Source organism: Dermochelys coriacea, chromosome 3 (assembly GCF_009764565.3).
Source record: "Dermochelys coriacea isolate rDerCor1 chromosome 3, rDerCor1.pri.v4, whole genome shotgun sequence".
NCBI lineage: Eukaryota > Metazoa > Chordata > Testudines > Dermochelyidae > Dermochelys > Dermochelys coriacea.
Window position 1 is genome coordinate 56117187 of NC_050070.1, and position 16760 is coordinate 56133946.

Below are 16760 nucleotides of genomic sequence, written 5' to 3' on the forward strand. Positions count from 1 at the left end.
TATCATTCAACTGAATAATGCAAAGAGAAGTTTTTGTGTTTTGTTTGTAAAACAAGTGACTTTTGTGTCTCCAAAACATAAAAGTGCTTGCTGCTGTGTTATGATAGTGGGCAGGAATAGATGCAAAGTTATGTATGTATGTTATGCCCAATTTTTTAAAAAAAAATTTCTTTATTTTTTACATATGCCATTTTAAGAACACGAATTGTTATACCAGGCTAACCTGGCCCATCTTGTCTGGTATCAGTTATAGGAAATCATCTATTCCTGAGGCTTCAGAGAAGAAATGCTCAAACACAGACAGGCTAATTGTGCAATGTTACATCATGGGCCGGAGAGAGAATTATTTACATATATGGTCATTTGTATAGTTTATGATTATACACTTAAGCATGAAGAAATCCTGTTTAGTAGAGATTAAATGAGATCAGCTATAAGGTTGAATGTTATGTGAAGGGTGGTTGGGGAGAAAACTAGAGAAGTAGAATGATCCTAGGTGGTATGGGGCAATTACTTCCAGATTCCCTCAGAATCTGCTTATATCTGAATTATGTTAAAAACCTTTGTAACTGGGGTGCTGATGCCTAGCAGTGGCAACTGTCACCTACAATAACTGCAAAAAGAAAAGGAGTACTTGTGGCACCTTAGAGACTAACAAATTTATTAGCGCATAAGCTTTCGTGAGCTACAGCTCACTTCATCGGATGCATTTGGTGGAAAAAACAGAGGAGAGATTTATATACACACACACAGAGAACATGAAACAATGGGTTTATCATACACACTGTAAGGAGAGTGATCACTTAAGATAAGCCATCACCAACAGCAGGGGGGGAAGGAGGAAAACCTTTCATGGTGACAAGCAGGTAGGCTAATTCCAGCAGTTAACAAGAATATCAGAGGTTTCAGAGTAGCAGCCGTGTTAGTCTGTATTCGCAAAAAGAAAAGGAGTACTTGTGGCACCTTAGAGACTAACAAATTTATTAGAGCATAAGCTTTCGTGAGCAGAGGAACAGTGGGGGGTGGGGTGGGAGGGAGAAATACCATGGGGAAATAGTTTTACTTTGTGTAATGACTCATCCATTCCCAGTCTCTATTCAAGCCTAAGTTAATTGTATCCAGTTTGCAAATTAATTCCAATTCAGCAGTCTCTCGTTGGAGTCTGTTTTTGAAGCTTTTTTGTTGAAGTATAGCCACTCTTAGGTCTGTGATCGAGTGACCAGAGAGATTGAAGTGTTCTCCAACTGGTTTTTGAATGTTATAATTCTTGACGTCTGATTTGTGTCCATTCATTCTTTTACGTAGAGACTGTCCAGTTTGGCCAATGTACTTGGCAGAGGGGCATTGCTGGCACATGATGGCATATATCACATTGGTAGATGCGCAGGTGAACGAGCCTCTGATAGTGTGGCTGATGTGATTAGGCCCTATGATGGTATCCCCTGAATAGATATGTGGACAGAGTTGGCAACGGGCTTTGTTGCAAGGATAGGTTCCTGGGTTAGTGGTTCTGTTGTGTGGTGTGTGGTTGCTGGTGAATATTTGCTTCAGATTGGGGGGCTGTCTGTAAGCAAGGACTGGTCTGTCTCCCAAGATCTGAGAGAGCGATGGCTCGTCCTTCAGGATAGGTTGTAGATCCTTGATGATGCGTTGGAGAGGTTTTAGTTGGGGGCTGAAGGTGATGGCTAGTGGCGTTCTGTTGTTTTCTTTGTTGGGCCTGTCCTGTAGTAGGTGACTTCTGGGTACTCTTCTGGCTCTGTCAATCTGTTTCTTCACTTCAGCAGGTGGGTATTGTAGTTGTAGGAATGCATGATAGAGATCTTGTAGGTGTTTGTCTCTGTCTGAGGGGTTGGAGCAAATGCGGTTATATCGTAGCGCTTGGCTGTAGACAATGGATCGAGTGGTATGATCTGGATGAAAGCTAGAGGCATGTAGGTAGGAATAGCGGTCAGTAGGTTTCCGATATAGGGTGGTGTTTATGTGACCATCGCTTATTAGCACCGTAGTGTCCAGGAAGCGGATCTCTTGTGTGGACTGGTCCAGGCTGAGGTTGATGGTGGGATGGAAATTGTTGAAATCATGGTGGAATTCCTCAAGAGCTTCTTTTCCATGGGTCCAGATGATGAAGATGTCATCAATGTAACGCAAGTAGAGTAGGGGCATTAGGGGACGAGAGCTGAGGAAGCGTTGTTCTAAGTCAGCCATAAAAATGTTGGCATACTGTGGGGCCATGCGGGTACCCATCGCAGTGCCGCTGATTTGAAGGTATACATTGTCACCAAATGTGAAATAGTTATGGGTCAGGACAAAGTCACAAAGTTCTGCCACCAGGTTAGCCGTGACAGTATCGGGGATACTGTTCCTGACGGCTTGTAGTCCATCTTTGTGTGGAATGTTGGTGTAGAGGGCTTCTACATCCATAGTGGCTAGGATGGTGTTTTTAGGAAGATCACCAATGGACTGTAGTTTCCTCAGGAAATCGGTGGTGTCTCGAAGATAGCTGGGAGTGCTGGTAACGAAGGGCCTGAGGAGGGAGTCTACATAGCCAGACAATCCTGCTGTCAGGGTGCCAATGCCTGAGATGATGGGGCGTCCAGGATTTCCAGGTTTATGGATCTTGGGTAGCAAATAGAATACCCCAGGTTGGGGCTCCAGGGGTGTGTCTGTGCGGATTTGTTCTTGTGCTTTTTCAGGGAGTTTCTTGAGCAAATGCTGTAGTTTCTTTTGGTAACTCTCAGTGGGATCAGAGGGTAATGGCTTGTAGAAAGTGGTGTTGGAGAGCTGCCTAGTAGATGGCTTATCTTAAGTGATCACTCTCCTTACAGTGTGTATGATAAACCCATTGTTTCATGTTCTCTGTGTGTGTGTATATAAGTCTCTCCTCTGTTTTTTCCACCAAATGCATCCGATGAAGTGAGCTGTAGCTCACGAAAGCTTATGCTCTAATAAATTTGTTAGTCTCTAAGGTGCCACAAGTACTCCTTTTCTTTTTGCGAATACAGACTAACACGGCTGCTACTCTGAAACCTACAATAACTGGTGATTTTTGATCTACTTTTTCCTTCCCTTCATCCCCTGTCCTCCCTTCAGTTTAGCTAGATTTGAGAAGTGAAAAACTGGGAAACCGGTGGGGAAGTGGGAAGAAAAGGAGGCCCACTGTGCCATCTCCCTGCATTTTCTCTGAGGATACACGTACTGATCATTCTTTAAAAGTTTGGTGATTGTTGCATTTCAATATTGAATGTAACACACAAATGGACATGCTTTTACTGAAAGGGCAGAGACCTGGAGAAAGCTTGGAAGCCTCTTGGAAGCAGAGCATTGTTACTTTGGCATCAGTAAGGAGAACACATAAGAGATTGACTAGAAGTTGGGATTTTGAACAAGGAACTTTGGGGAAAGTTAAAGTGAACGTCTGAGCTAACTCTGGAACACATGGCACCAGCACCAGAGCAGTTGGGGCTGCTGAAAATGAAGCAAGCACATAACAGAAATATCATGCTGCCGTGAATCGAGGTGTGACTAGAACAGCTCTGTAGCGGGGTGGTCACCCTGCTCCTGCCCTGAAGGGCTTAAAACAGCCCTGGGAGAGGGCTTCCCTGGGGAGCCAATGGTAAAAGCAGCCCTGAAGAGCACTGTGGCTGGAAATAAGGGGAGTGAGTAGCTGACCACAGGTGGTGGCCAGCTCAGTTAGGGCCCAGCTGACCCTTATAAGAGGGCTGGGGGCCAGGAGCTGAATGAGTCTCACTCTAGTCCTGGAGTGGGAAGGACTAGCTGCCTAGAAGTAAGATACCTGAGGTGGAGCAGTGCTGGGGAAGGGCAGAGGGATCTGTGGAGCTCCAGCCTGGTAAAACCCCAGGCTGCAGGCCTTGTTGAAGGCCTACAAAAGGTACTGGGGCTGCAGAGAGGCAGCCTGGAGATAGGCAAAGACACCTGGTCCTAACCCCTTGCCAATGATGAGTGGCCATTACACTGCAGTCTGCCCCAGTGAGCGGGGGCTAGATGATGACTGGCAGTAGCCACTGAGGCAAGGTGGAGTTAGAGGGTTGGGGGTTCCCCTGGGAGGGGAGACTCAGAGAATTGGTTACTGCTGGCGCAGAACTCCAGGTTAAAGGGCGCTGGGGTCTGGGAGGGACACGGGGCCAGCGGCAGAAGAGACACCGGCCTGCAGAGGGTGCTCTGGGCTGGAAAGAGCTAATTCCCGAGATGACCAGCAGGAGACACTGCACTGGTGAGTCTTGCTTCGCTACAAGCTCCAATGCAACCAGAAGTCTCGCAGCGGCAGCCAGCTATAAGTGTACAGCAGCCTCTAAAGCAGTGGTGTCCAACCTTGAGTCTGGGGTGGAGACGCTTTTGTCTCCCAAGAGTCTAAGTTGTGGCCTTTGAGCGTAACTGTGTCAAGAAGAAAATGCCCTGTAATTGTTAAACTGAAGTGTTTGAATTAACCCTATTACTACAGGGATCCAGATGGGGACATCTCTTCCTCCATGGCAACAGGAGCAGCTCTGAGTTGAGATGGGAGTACTCTGAGCAACTGCTGTCCCTTCCTTGCTGTAATTGCTATCCAGCTCACCCGCTAGGCATCTGCTCATTGCAGAAGAGACTGGAGGGAGCAGCACCGGTTGCTTCATTCCCTTCTTTTCTGCCAGGATGTGGAAGCCCAGGGGAAGCAGAACAGAAGTTTGATTGGTTCTGTGTGCACCTGAGGCTGTGCCTACCAAAGAATGACTCCCCTCCCACAACACCCACCCCAAAGGGAAATGAGAGAGAAGTTGACAAACACTGATAATGGCTCCCTTATTCTCTGCCTAGCTCAGTCTGGAGGAGCCTCTCCACAGCTTGCTCTGACTTATACCAGTTAGAGCCATCCCCTAGGGGCCATATGCCAGCTGGAGCTAGCCAGCTACTCCTCCTTCCCACCCCCAGAGGCAGGGGCTGCATGAGCAAGATGTAGCAGGTGGATACATTGGCTTTATGCCCACAAGGAATTTATAGGTGCTCTCCACTCCGTTTGCCACTCGAACAGTGAAAAGTGCACACAACAGGATAAGGGGCTTGCTCTAAAGTACTGACTGTGGCCCCTTGACCTTGGTGAAATAGTATGAAGATGAACAGATTAAACAGCACTGCTGTAGAGAATGTAGGAGCAGGAAAGACTTCAGCCTTCTCAACTTGGCAATACATTAGCCACACTACAGATAGAAGAGTGTCCATTGTGGCTGTTGGGGAATTAGCTAGGAGTTAGCTCCAGGAGCCCTTAATGACCAGCTGTTCCTGCTTTTTAGCTAAGGTAAGTGGCTATTTAATACTTGTTATGAAAATATGTAACTTTTAAAATCATAACTAAACTCAATGGCCCAAATTCTTTCATTTGTCCTGATATCAGTGGAATTATACTGACTTTACAATGATCTAATGAGACTATAATTTTGCCCTTTGGTCTTGATTTTTCCATAGACCAACTGCACTCTTGTATAAGATATGTCAGGGGAAACTCACCTTCGTAGTTGTAAGGAAAAGACACCTTAAATCACTTATTACCTCCTCTCTGTTTAGGAGAACCTTTTTATTTGTTTCCACACATACTAAGGCAGGGTTGGGCAAACTTTTTGGTCTGAGGGCCACATCTGGATGGGGAAATTGCATGCAGGGCCATGAATGTAGGGCTGGGGCATGGGGTTGGGGTGCAGGAGAGAGTGCGGGTGTGGAAGGGGGTGCAGTGTGCAGAAGGGGCTCAGGGCAAGGGGTTGGGGTGCAGGAGGGGGTGTGGAAGGGGGCTCAAGGCAGGGGGTTAGGGGATCAGGGTGCTGGAGGGGTGTAGGCTCTGACCCAGTGCTGCTTACCTCCCTGCCTGCCCTAGCCCCACACCACTCCTGGAAGTGGCCAGCATGTCCGGCAGAGGGTCCTGGGGGTAGGGTGGGGCAGGCGGCTCCACCACACGCTGCCTTCGCCTATGGGTACCACCCCCAAAGCTCCCATTGGTCGCTGTTTCCCTGTTCCCTGCCAATGGGAGCTGCTGGAGGCGGTGCCTGCAAGTGAGGGCAGCACATGGAGCCCTCTGCAGCCACCCCCCTTCCCCCAGGGGCCGCAGGGACCTGGGGCTGGTCGCTTCCAGGAGCAGTGCGGGGTCAGGGAGCCTGCCTTAGCCCCACAGTACCACGGGGCTGGCAATCTCAAGGGCTGGATTTAAAGCCCTGATGGGCTAGATCCAGCCTGCAGGCCATAGTTTCCCCTCTCCTGTACTAAGGGAAAACCCTTTGCCAAAGCAGACAGCCCCCTACTTTATTTTTATAAACATTAATAGTTAATATCACTTTGAAGGATCTGGCTGACACAAAACTCTACTTACAGATCCACCAGGGAGCCCTTGTGGACCAGGGTCACCATCAAGGCCACGAGCACCCTACAAAATAAAGAGATAATACAAGATAGTAAGGCTGACTCCCTGAGATGTACCAAACACCTACATATCCCAATTACTTCTATAGGAATTGCAAGCGCCCTGCACCTCTCTGAATTTGGCTCTGGATTGTTGCTATTATAAATACAGTTTTGACAAAGTAGCTTTTTAATCTTTTTAAACTCTAGTTTACCTTTTGGGGAGTTATATAATTAAATGCCATCAAATGTTATATATGAAATTGTAATTCCTCTATCAAAATGTACTAGACAATGATGAATTAAGTCACTTTAAATATTTCATAACAATTCATTGTTGTTGTTAACTAATTCCCTGCATCACACAAAAACATACTGCATGTATATAGCATAACAGACTGACATCAAAAGGCAATTGATTTTTATATAGTGTCTCAAAACTATTCTCAAAAATTCTTTATAAAGAGAATCAATTATAAGCCAAAGTGAAAAGAAATGTCTTCAGAAAAGACTTAGAAAGAATAAGGAATGTGTGTCTCAGAGAGAGGCAGTAAGTATTTCACATAGCTGGAGCAGGAATGTAAGTGGCCACATAACTGTAGAAGGTGAAGGGGATATATGGTAGGAATTGTAGAACAAGAAAGCTTTGCTTTCCATATCTTTCACTGGATACTCAGACTGGATTTGCACCATTCTGTTCGGTGACTGGCTATCAAAACTGAGTTAATGAAAGTGATCCATTTACCAAGGCAAGCAGGTGAAAATAGGAGACAGAAGAATTAGAAAGGTTGAGGTGGACACCATCAGGGGAAAGGAAAATTCAATAAACTTTAGTTTTATTTCAAAAGGTTATGGCCTGTGTAAATTAATGTCACAATTAAGCTTGATGCCTTGCCAACAGCACCAAGAGGATATGCCAAACTACTGTAAGTCTTGGGGAGAAGGAGAGAATAGTAAGAAACTGCAGAAAGTCCACTTCAACAAAATTTGCTGATGTACTGAAGGCATTTACTCAGAAAAGAAAGGGTTGGCTGTCCTCCTGACCAGATTTATGATGTTACAATTGCTGGACCGCACTTGGTGGGAGAGGGAAAGTGCAGGCATAGCAAAGGAGAGTATCAAAAGTTTAAGTAAGGCTAAACCCAGAAAGCACCCATTGCATAGTGACCCATAGTTTAAAAATTACATGTAGTGGGGCCAACCTCTGACTACCAGCTACATTATATTTTATAGAGATAATTGCTAGTACTTACTTTGTTCCCTTTGGCTCCCATTATACCAGTTATGCCTCTCAACCCTTGAATCCCCTGGAAATGAAAAGTATTGTGACAATTTAGACCATACTGCTATTTTGTTATGAGAAATGTGGTAGTTTTCAGATAGTACATTTCTTAAGGTACTACATATTTTCTTTGTCATTATTTTATTCCTTCCCTTGTATATAAAAAAGAGCCAAATGCTTCTGCATTAAAATGTTTAATTCATGTGGTAATTTGAAAACTGTACAATTAATAAAATATCAAATTAGAACACAGGTAGCTCAGTCTAGAGGAATTGTCAGATTGACCAAAACTGCACTAAGGCCTCAAACACAACTATATTTTAAGGACAGAAAAATACTCATTGTTCTGAGAACCATAAAGTTGAAGTAAACCCCTGAAAAAATCTGACTGAGAGGAACTGGGTCTAAGGCTTTTATTTCTAAGAAACCTTACAGACTATTTTAATCTTTACTGTCTACCCTATTAACCCCTCGCCCCTCCCAGGCCTGGCATATCCCTTTTTAAGCTGACATCACTTTCCCTGACTCTTGAATCCTGGATTGTAGTGGACAACACTTTAAAATATTGTGATTTTTGAAGATCTGTTAGTAAGGCCACTTACTGGTGGTGCTGTGGAGTTTAATGAGTAATGTAATGTGTTATTTCCTGATGAATGCACTACATGAGAACCTGTATGACCATGGGCCACTAACTACAAGTGTATTAAATCACTAGGCCTGGCTGAGAATGAACACTACAGGTCCGCTTTAGAAAATGGAGAACAAAAAATGGATCTTTTAGTACAGTGAGCTCAGGCAACTACTTTATTAGGGAGGTTTTATCAGTCTTAAAGATAAGAAGGGATTATATTCTTCGTTTGATGCAGTCTCTTGTATGTCTAAACTCTAATCAGACTTTTATGTTTGTCTGGACCTCTATGATCTAGGACCAGTCATGAGCATGAAGGATAGTTAAGGCCTACTGAATGATTTCATTTCCCCCAAAATTGCACTAGTCAAATCTCCAGTCAAACCCGGACACAGTAAGCATTAGAGAACTCTTTTCAATCCCAGAAAAATATAAATCCTCACCATCCACACTTCTTTCTCCTGACCCACTCACCAGGAAACCAGAGACTATGCAAACTCTGAAAAAGGGAGTAAGCATGCCATGATTAAGGCCTAGCTCTGTTGTTGGGAGTGACCCCCTTGCTCCTTCCTGTTCCCTATTGCCTGTCCTAGCTATGGGAACTGAAGGGAGGGCTGATCATGAAGGAACCAGCTAAGGAAGAACAAACAGGAACAGGGCAATTAGGACTCTTGGGGGAGGCACAATGAAATTATAGAAGGAGTATGCCACAATCTGCCCAGGAGTGGTGGCCACTAAATCCTCAGTTCTGCAAAGTCTAAGGTTGCATTTACCCTGCAAAAACAAACAAACAAACCCATGGCAGCAAGTCTCAGAGCCCAGTTCCACAGACTTGGGAACACATTGCTAAAAATAGCCTTGTTAGATGTTCCCTCTCAGACTGGAGCGCGGGGTCTGAAACATGGTGAGAAGCATGATCTCAGAGCCTAAGCTCCAGTCCAAGTGAGAATATCTATGTGGCTATTTTTAGCGCCATCAGACAAGCCCAAATCTGTGGACCTGGACTCTGAGGCTCACTGCTGCAGGGTTGTGTAGTTTTTTGTTTTGTTTTTTCAGTGCAGATGTACAGTAAGTCTCAAAGTTAAGCACATGTATATGTCTTTGCAGGTTTAGGGCCTCTGTCACCAAAACCATGCACAATGAGGCCAGAAAAGCCCAGTTCAATCATCTAGTAGCCCCCCCTGTGGTTTAAAAAGTAATATAAGACAGACCACACATTATTTACAGTGTGAAAGCATTACAAGAACCAAGCCGTGAGAACAGAAAAGGGCATGCTGTGAAGTTTTACTATGCACACTTTTAAATATTTTTACCTTTATTCACAATCAGTGTGATATTATTATTAAAAGATAGATGTGTAATATTATTTCATGTCTAATTGCTTATAAATAAACAGATATGGTGACATGAAACAAATTGATAGTGCTTTTCAAAAAGGAAATACTTTACTGGAGGGCCTTGAGCTCCGACATCACCTATGACTCCCTGGATACCTTCCTCACCCTGGAAAAACAAAAGAAAGAAAGCTGAAGCAAATCCATACCAGGAAAGGTAAAACACTATCAGCATAAGAGTTACCACTTCTTACTCGCTAAGCCCTGTCAACATGCTCTGCATTGAAGGAAACCCAGCATGGACACATTTCCTGCCCCAAAGAGCTTACACTTAACATTAGACAGATAGTAAATTAAGGCACATAATACATTGGCTCATTAAATGAAAGGGCAATTGCAACACAATTCAACTCTCTCTGTATAAAAAATTGCAGACTTCTTTCTTTACTGAATTACTGTTTATAGGTTTCATGGAAGAAATGTGTTCCAAGAAGGAATATGAATGAAGATAAGGAGGTCATTTTGCTCAAGAGTAGCAAGGGTATGTTTTATTTAAGCTAAAACATTCAATTTTTCTCAAAGTTAGTATTCCCAGGTTTGTTCAATCAGATTTTAAAAAACTGTAATGAGGTTTTGTTTGGAATCTGAAAACTGGATGTGTATGTTGACAGCCTCACATGCAATCCAGCATTATCCTTCTGTGTTGTTGTTATCAAACCAATACTGTGCCTTATTAATCCAGACACCTTCCTGGTGACCAGGTAACACCCTCCCCCCTGCACACCTTTATGCTGTTAGAGAGCAGAGCTACAATTCTCAGTGCTAGGCTGATTTACAAGGGGTTGGTTCTGGGGCACAAAAAAGATTTGGCAACTCTTACAAATCAAGCATTCTGAAAAATGGAGGGACTACTTCTGAGAAGTTAATATTCTTTTCATTGTATATATGGATATGGAGCTGGGGATTATGGTACAAACTTTGTTCCTTGTTTTTAAGGTAGTTTAAGGTGCTAGATTGCCTGCCTTGGAAAGAGAAGTCTTCTGTGGACCAAAAAGTTACAGCGTGGGCAAAGGTAGTGCAAGGTTCCCCAAACTTCCTCACAAGTATCCAACAAGCCCATTCCAGATGAATTATGTTTTTAGGTGAGAATGTAGTTCAGTCTTCAAGCGATTCAGTCCTTGGCCCTTTCCTTCATCTCTGTTGTGGTTACTTATACTTTTCCCTCCCCCATCATGGACTCTTTTCCCCCATGCTGCCGTCTCATTCTCCCTTTGCCCTCTCCCTGCTCAGCTGTGCCACCCTAAGCATTCTCTAGTCTCCTATAGACTCTCTCTGCACTTAATTCCCAATTTTTAACATTAATAAATACTGGTTTTATTGTGCAGTTAGTTCAATAATAATTATTCTAATGGTCAAAATGAAAAGTGAGAGTGCCAATTTCTGTGTGATAATGAATGGAGAATAGAGGGGCTGACTTAGCAGATATGCTGATAGTGACCCAAATGCCATACAGGAAGTGGGCTCTCAGTTCTTTCTGGCAGAACTATCAATAATTTTGATGGATTCTAACAAGATGACTCTTTCTGAAGTATAGGCTAAACTGGCAGTTATTTTGCTACCGATCATTGCCTTCCATTTAACTACTGCTAGCCCATTAAAGTACTGTTATCGTACCTTATGACCTTGTTTTCCTGGTTCACCATCCTCTCCTTTTACTCCTTTGTGACCCTAAAATAAAAAATAAAAAAAGAGTGCAGACAATTTATTTAGAATTTGAGATATCCACTCTTCCAACATAGCCTGCCTACCGCTCTCCAGGTGTACCTTCTGTAACACCTCCCCAACTCCAGGCACACCTAGACACATTCGGAAATGGACTGTAGTGCAACCTTCAGAAAAACCTAATCCCAGATCCAGTAAATCAGTGTGTCCAACACTGCACTAGTAATCCCCTCATAAGGATAGTATCCCCATAAATCAGACAAAGGAATATAAAAGAAATTAGAAAAAGTGTGAGTCAAGAAGGTGCTTGTTTCAATTTGACATTCTGAGGCCTTCTATAAAATCAAAAGGCTTGGAGGAATACCTAGCATGTCTGAAAGTTTGGGACTATAGATGCTTTGGAAAGTGATCTCAGAAATATCTTGGCACCCATGCTTTCTGGACAATATAATGGGAGACCCAATGGCCAGGAAGTCTCCACCCCAATCAGTGATTCAGCATTGTAGTCTGCAAATCTGCAGTGATGATGCAACTAGTTTAAGTACATCAATTCTCTTACCTTCATTCCTATTAGGCCAGCGTGTCCTGGACGACCAGGTGCACAAGCATTGGGACACTGAAAAAGTATCCACACATTGAGTTAACATGGATAAGAAACTTTAAAAGGTATATTGTAGTTTAAGATTGTATTTTTCAAAAAGGTGAACAAATGTCTTACCAGTGGATCTCCTTCATGCAGCCCAATTGTTCCCTAAATTTGAAGAAAACATTCAAAGTTAGAAAGAAAACAACAGGAAAAAAATGACCTTGTCTCATACAACAAAAAACCACACCTGACACACTTCAGTATAGGAAAGCAGAAGATATAGAAATGTCAGATAATCTCTGGGGCTGAAATCCTGAAAGTGCACTTAAACACCTATGGCTGGCCTGTGTCAGCTGACTGGGTTCGTGCTGTTCAGACTCTGCGGCTATAAAATTGCCGTATAGATGTTCAGGCTTCTGCTGGAGCCTAACCTCTGAGACCCCTGCAAGGGGGAAGGGTCCCAGAAGCCGGCCTCCAGCCCAAACCCGAATGTTTACACTGCAATTTTGCCGTCTTAGAGCCCAAGCCCTGCGAGCCCATGTCAGCTGACATAGGCCAGCTGCAGGGGTTTGACTGCTGTGTAGACATATGCAAAGGGAGCTTTATTTAATTGTTATAAATTGCGGGAGTCTGTATGCAATATTCTGCCCTCCATCTTGGATTTGCTTTTCTGAAAAGCAAAAACTCTCTTTGTTTTTAAAACATCACAGATTTCTTTTAAGTACCAAAAGCCATATGTGAGAATTAGACTAAAGTAATACAATACATATTTTTGTATAAATTCAGCCTAATAATCACATATGAACTCAGTGTATTCAGAAACATACCATATTTTTCTATTAAATATCAACAGCTGCATCTCATATAGTAATACTATGTATTTAAATGTTCCCATATCTCATTTGGCTATGTAGTCCAGTTGCACCACAGATCTTATGTTATGTTCTCAGCAGAAGTATTTCTACATTGTAATTAACTGAAAATTTTGACTGAAAAATGTTTTCAGAATTGGGGTTCTTAAAGAAGTTATCTGGGTAAATGAAACAGATGAAGGCAAACTTTCTTACATTCTGATGATTATTTAATACGGAACAAAAATATCTCCTTCATAAAGACAAGACTTAATTCTTTAGAAGAAAAAAAGGAACCCTCTCGCAGCAGAAGAGTTGATAGACAATGCATGATTCTATCAGCCATTGGAATTGCAAGTTAGAGATCTGTGTACAAAAGGGATGCAGTCAATAGAAGAAAAATAAGTTTCTTAGGAAATGGACTGGCCTTAATGGGAATAGGAGAGGATCATGGAGTCTACTGAGGGAAGACTGGGGAAAAAGTTAGGAAGAAAGGTAACTACATGTGAGCAAGACTGGGTTCATGGAAGGGTCTGTCAGTCTGTTATGGAGAGGTGTGCCTTCTGTTTGAGTAGGGAAGCACCGTGAGATTCTGAGAGAACTGATGAGCTTTCATGGAAGCACGAATATTTGGGAAAGGTTGGGGGGAAGTTTGGGGGAATATAATGGCCTTAAATAGAATGGGAGTGGCGCACTGCAGTGGTGTCTTAGGGGGATGGAAGCTTTTATGTAAAAAGAGAAGGAGCAGCAGAGCTTGGTGTAGTTTATTGCTATTTATTTCCTTGGTATTTTTCTCGGTTTTATCATTCATGGCGACTTCACATTTTCTAGCACTTTCCATGGAAAATGAGATATGGTCCCAAGAAAATAGCTTCCATGTATTGCTGTGGGGACAGTCTAGCAAAGGGATAGTAGAAATCCCTTTACTAGAATCCCTTCCCTTACAGAGAAAATAAGATGACACGCTCATTTCCTAGATGCCAGGTGTGTCATTCCCCAGCATGTGCTCTGTCTGCCAGATGACGATCTGCCGTCAATTGCACCTCTCGCAAATTAAAAAACTGCAAAGGTAAATGCATAATACAAATCCCTCCTCTCAAAAGGCCCACAGAGGAGAGTCACAAAAGCAGTACTTGGATACATCTGACTAGAGATGTACTGGACTACAGCGCCAACTTAAGAATCTTCCTCCTCTTTCATAGCTCCAGCCCCAACCGTTGAAGTGGTAGTGGAAGGTGAACCACCCTCCCAGAGAGGCAGGGGAAGTGGCCGAAGGGGACACCTTTTTTGTGCAAGAAGCAGGGGTGACAGCAGGTGAGCGCCCAGTACTCATCCCAGGAGGCAGGGTGTCTCTGCTTGCATTGATGGGCTAGGCCCACTGCACACTTCTCCTCCTGATGCACAGAATCCTCTGGTTGGGTGCTGTTGGTGGGACTAACCACTAACTAACCAGTTAGAGTTAACACTTTACTGAGATGCAAAGGATAGTTCACACCTCTCAGAGTTATTGTTTTAGGCTATCTGCAGACTCTAGCAGGCATTATTGCATCCATTACACTAGGTTTACATTCCCAAACTTCTATTTGCAACTATGCAGGCTAGAAACTTACTTTTTAAAAATGAAAGCTGAGATTCTGATGTCATCACATGACTCTACAAGCTGGGCTTCTAGACATGATCTTTTAAGTGCCTGAGCCTGAATCCAGCCTTGCTGCATCCCTGAAGTCCTTACTCAGTCTTTTGACTTCAGTGGAAGTTTTGAATGAGCAGGAACATAAGAATGGCCATCCTTGGTTAAAACAATCATCCATCTATCCCAGTATCCTGTCTTCCAACAGTGGCCAATACCAGGTGCTTCAGAGGGAATTAATTGAACAGACAATCCTTGAGTGATCCATCCTCTGTCATCCACTCCCAGCTTCTCGCAAACAGAGTCTAGGGACACTCACAACATGGCATTGCATCCCTTAACATCCTGGCTAATAACCATTGATGGACCTATCCTCCATGAACTTATCTAATTCTTTCTTGAACCCTGTTATATTTTTGGCCTTCACGACATCCCCTGGCAATGAGTTCCACAGGTTGACTGCATTGTGAGAAGAAATACTTCCTTTTGTTTATTTTAAACCTGCTGCCTATTAATTTCATTTGTAACTTCTGGTTCTTGTGTTATGTGAAGGAGTAAATAACACTTCCTTATTCACTTTCTCCACACTAGTCAAGATTTTATAGACCTCTATCATATCCCCCCTTAGTTGTCTCTTTTCCAAGCTAAAAGTTCCCCATCTTTTTAATCTGTCCTTATACAGAAGCTATGCTATTCCCCTAATCATTTTTGTTGCCTTTCTCTGTTCCTTTTCCAATTCTAATATATCTTTTTTGAGATGGGGTGACCAGATCTGTGCACAGTGTTCAAGATGTGGGCATGCCATGGATCTATATAGAGGCATTATGATATTTTTGGGCCTAATATCTATTGCTTTCCTAATGGTTCCTAACATTTTGTTAGCTTTTTTGACTGCCACTGCACACTGAGTGGATGTTTTCAGAGAACTATCCACAATAACTCCAAGATCTCTTTCTTGACTGGTAACAGCTAATTTAAACCCCATCATTTTATATAGAGAGTTGGGATTACGTTTTTCAATGTGCATTACTTTGCATTTACCAACACTGAATTTCATCTGCTATTTTGTTTCTCAATCACCCAGTTTTGTGAGATCCCTTTGTAACTCTTAGCAGTCTGCTTTGGACTTAAGTATCTTGAGTAGTTTTGTATCATCTGCAGACTTTGCCACCTGACTATTTACCCCTTTTTTCCAGATCATTTATGAATAGGCTGAACACCACAGGACACAGTACAGACCTCCAGAGGACACCACTATTCACCTTTCTCCATTCTGAAAACTGACCATTTATTCCTACCCTTTGTTTCCTATCTTTTAACCAGTTACTGATCCACAAGAGGATTTTCCCTCTTATCCCATGACTGCTTAATTTGCTTAAGAGCCTTTGATGAGGGACCTTATCAAATGTCTTCTGAAAGTCTAGGTATACTACATCTACAGGATCATCCTTGTCCGCATGTTTGCTGACCCCCTCAAAGAACTCTAATATATTAGTGAGGCATGATTTCTTTTACAAAATCTGTGTTGACTCTCCCCAACAAATTGTGTTCATCTATCCGTCTGATATTCCTGTTGTTTAGTATTGTTTCAACCAATTTGCCTGGTACAGAAGTTAGCCTTACCAGCCTGTAATTGCTGGGGTCACCTCTGGAGCTTTTCTTAAAAATTGGTATCACATTAGCTATCCTCCAGTTATCTGGTAAAGAATCTCATTTAAATAATAGGTCACACAGGGACACAGCACTTATCCAAACATTAGCATATATTAAACATAACCACTTACTCTGGGGCCTGGGGGCCCTGGTGGGCCTGGAGGACCTCTCTTTCCAGCATCACCCTAATATTTTAAAATACATTTAATTAATTACTGGCAATGATATACACAACAGTTGTATATTCAGGCCTGCAGCAGCTCAGATGAGGCAACCACAAAAGGACAGACTAAGCAACCAATCTTAGAACAGTAAAACTCAAATTTCAAGAATACAGGTCTGATAGTAGAGTATAAGGAAATAAACTTAACTCGAGATGGGTGCGAGATTGTATTTGCTTGTATCACATGCTTGAAGTTCTCCTAAGAGTGAGGAGGAATCCTCAAACAACATGTGACTTATTTTTATTATTCAAATGTGTGGATGCTATGATGATGGGCATGATAGAAAATCCTAAAATAAATAAAGATGTGGTACATAAGGAGTCTTCTTGAATAACACCAGTCATCTCTTTACTTCATATAGAGCACCAGTATTACTGGTACTAATTTAATAGGGAGTGAAAAGATATCACATGGCATATGCCATGAATTGGCCATTTTCAGGATGATAGAGGTCACAACAGAAATTTCATTT

General features: G+C 42.8%; 1 protein-coding gene across 1 annotated transcript in view; it reads right to left on the reverse strand.

Moving 5' to 3' along the window:
* COL9A1 (collagen type IX alpha 1 chain) overlaps positions 1–16760 on the reverse strand; it is a 105919-nt gene that overhangs the window by 48154 nt on the left and 41005 nt on the right. The window contains exons 15-21 of the mRNA XM_038398028.2: positions 16196–16249; positions 12063–12095; positions 11904–11960; positions 11297–11350; positions 9738–9791; positions 7632–7685; positions 6350–6403 (exon numbers count right to left, since the gene is read on the reverse strand). Coding sequence (XP_038253956.1) covers positions 6350–6403; positions 7632–7685; positions 9738–9791; positions 11297–11350; positions 11904–11960; positions 12063–12095; positions 16196–16249 — 360 coding nt within the window. The remainder of the gene's footprint in view (positions 1–6349; positions 6404–7631; positions 7686–9737; positions 9792–11296; positions 11351–11903; positions 11961–12062; positions 12096–16195; positions 16250–16760) is intronic.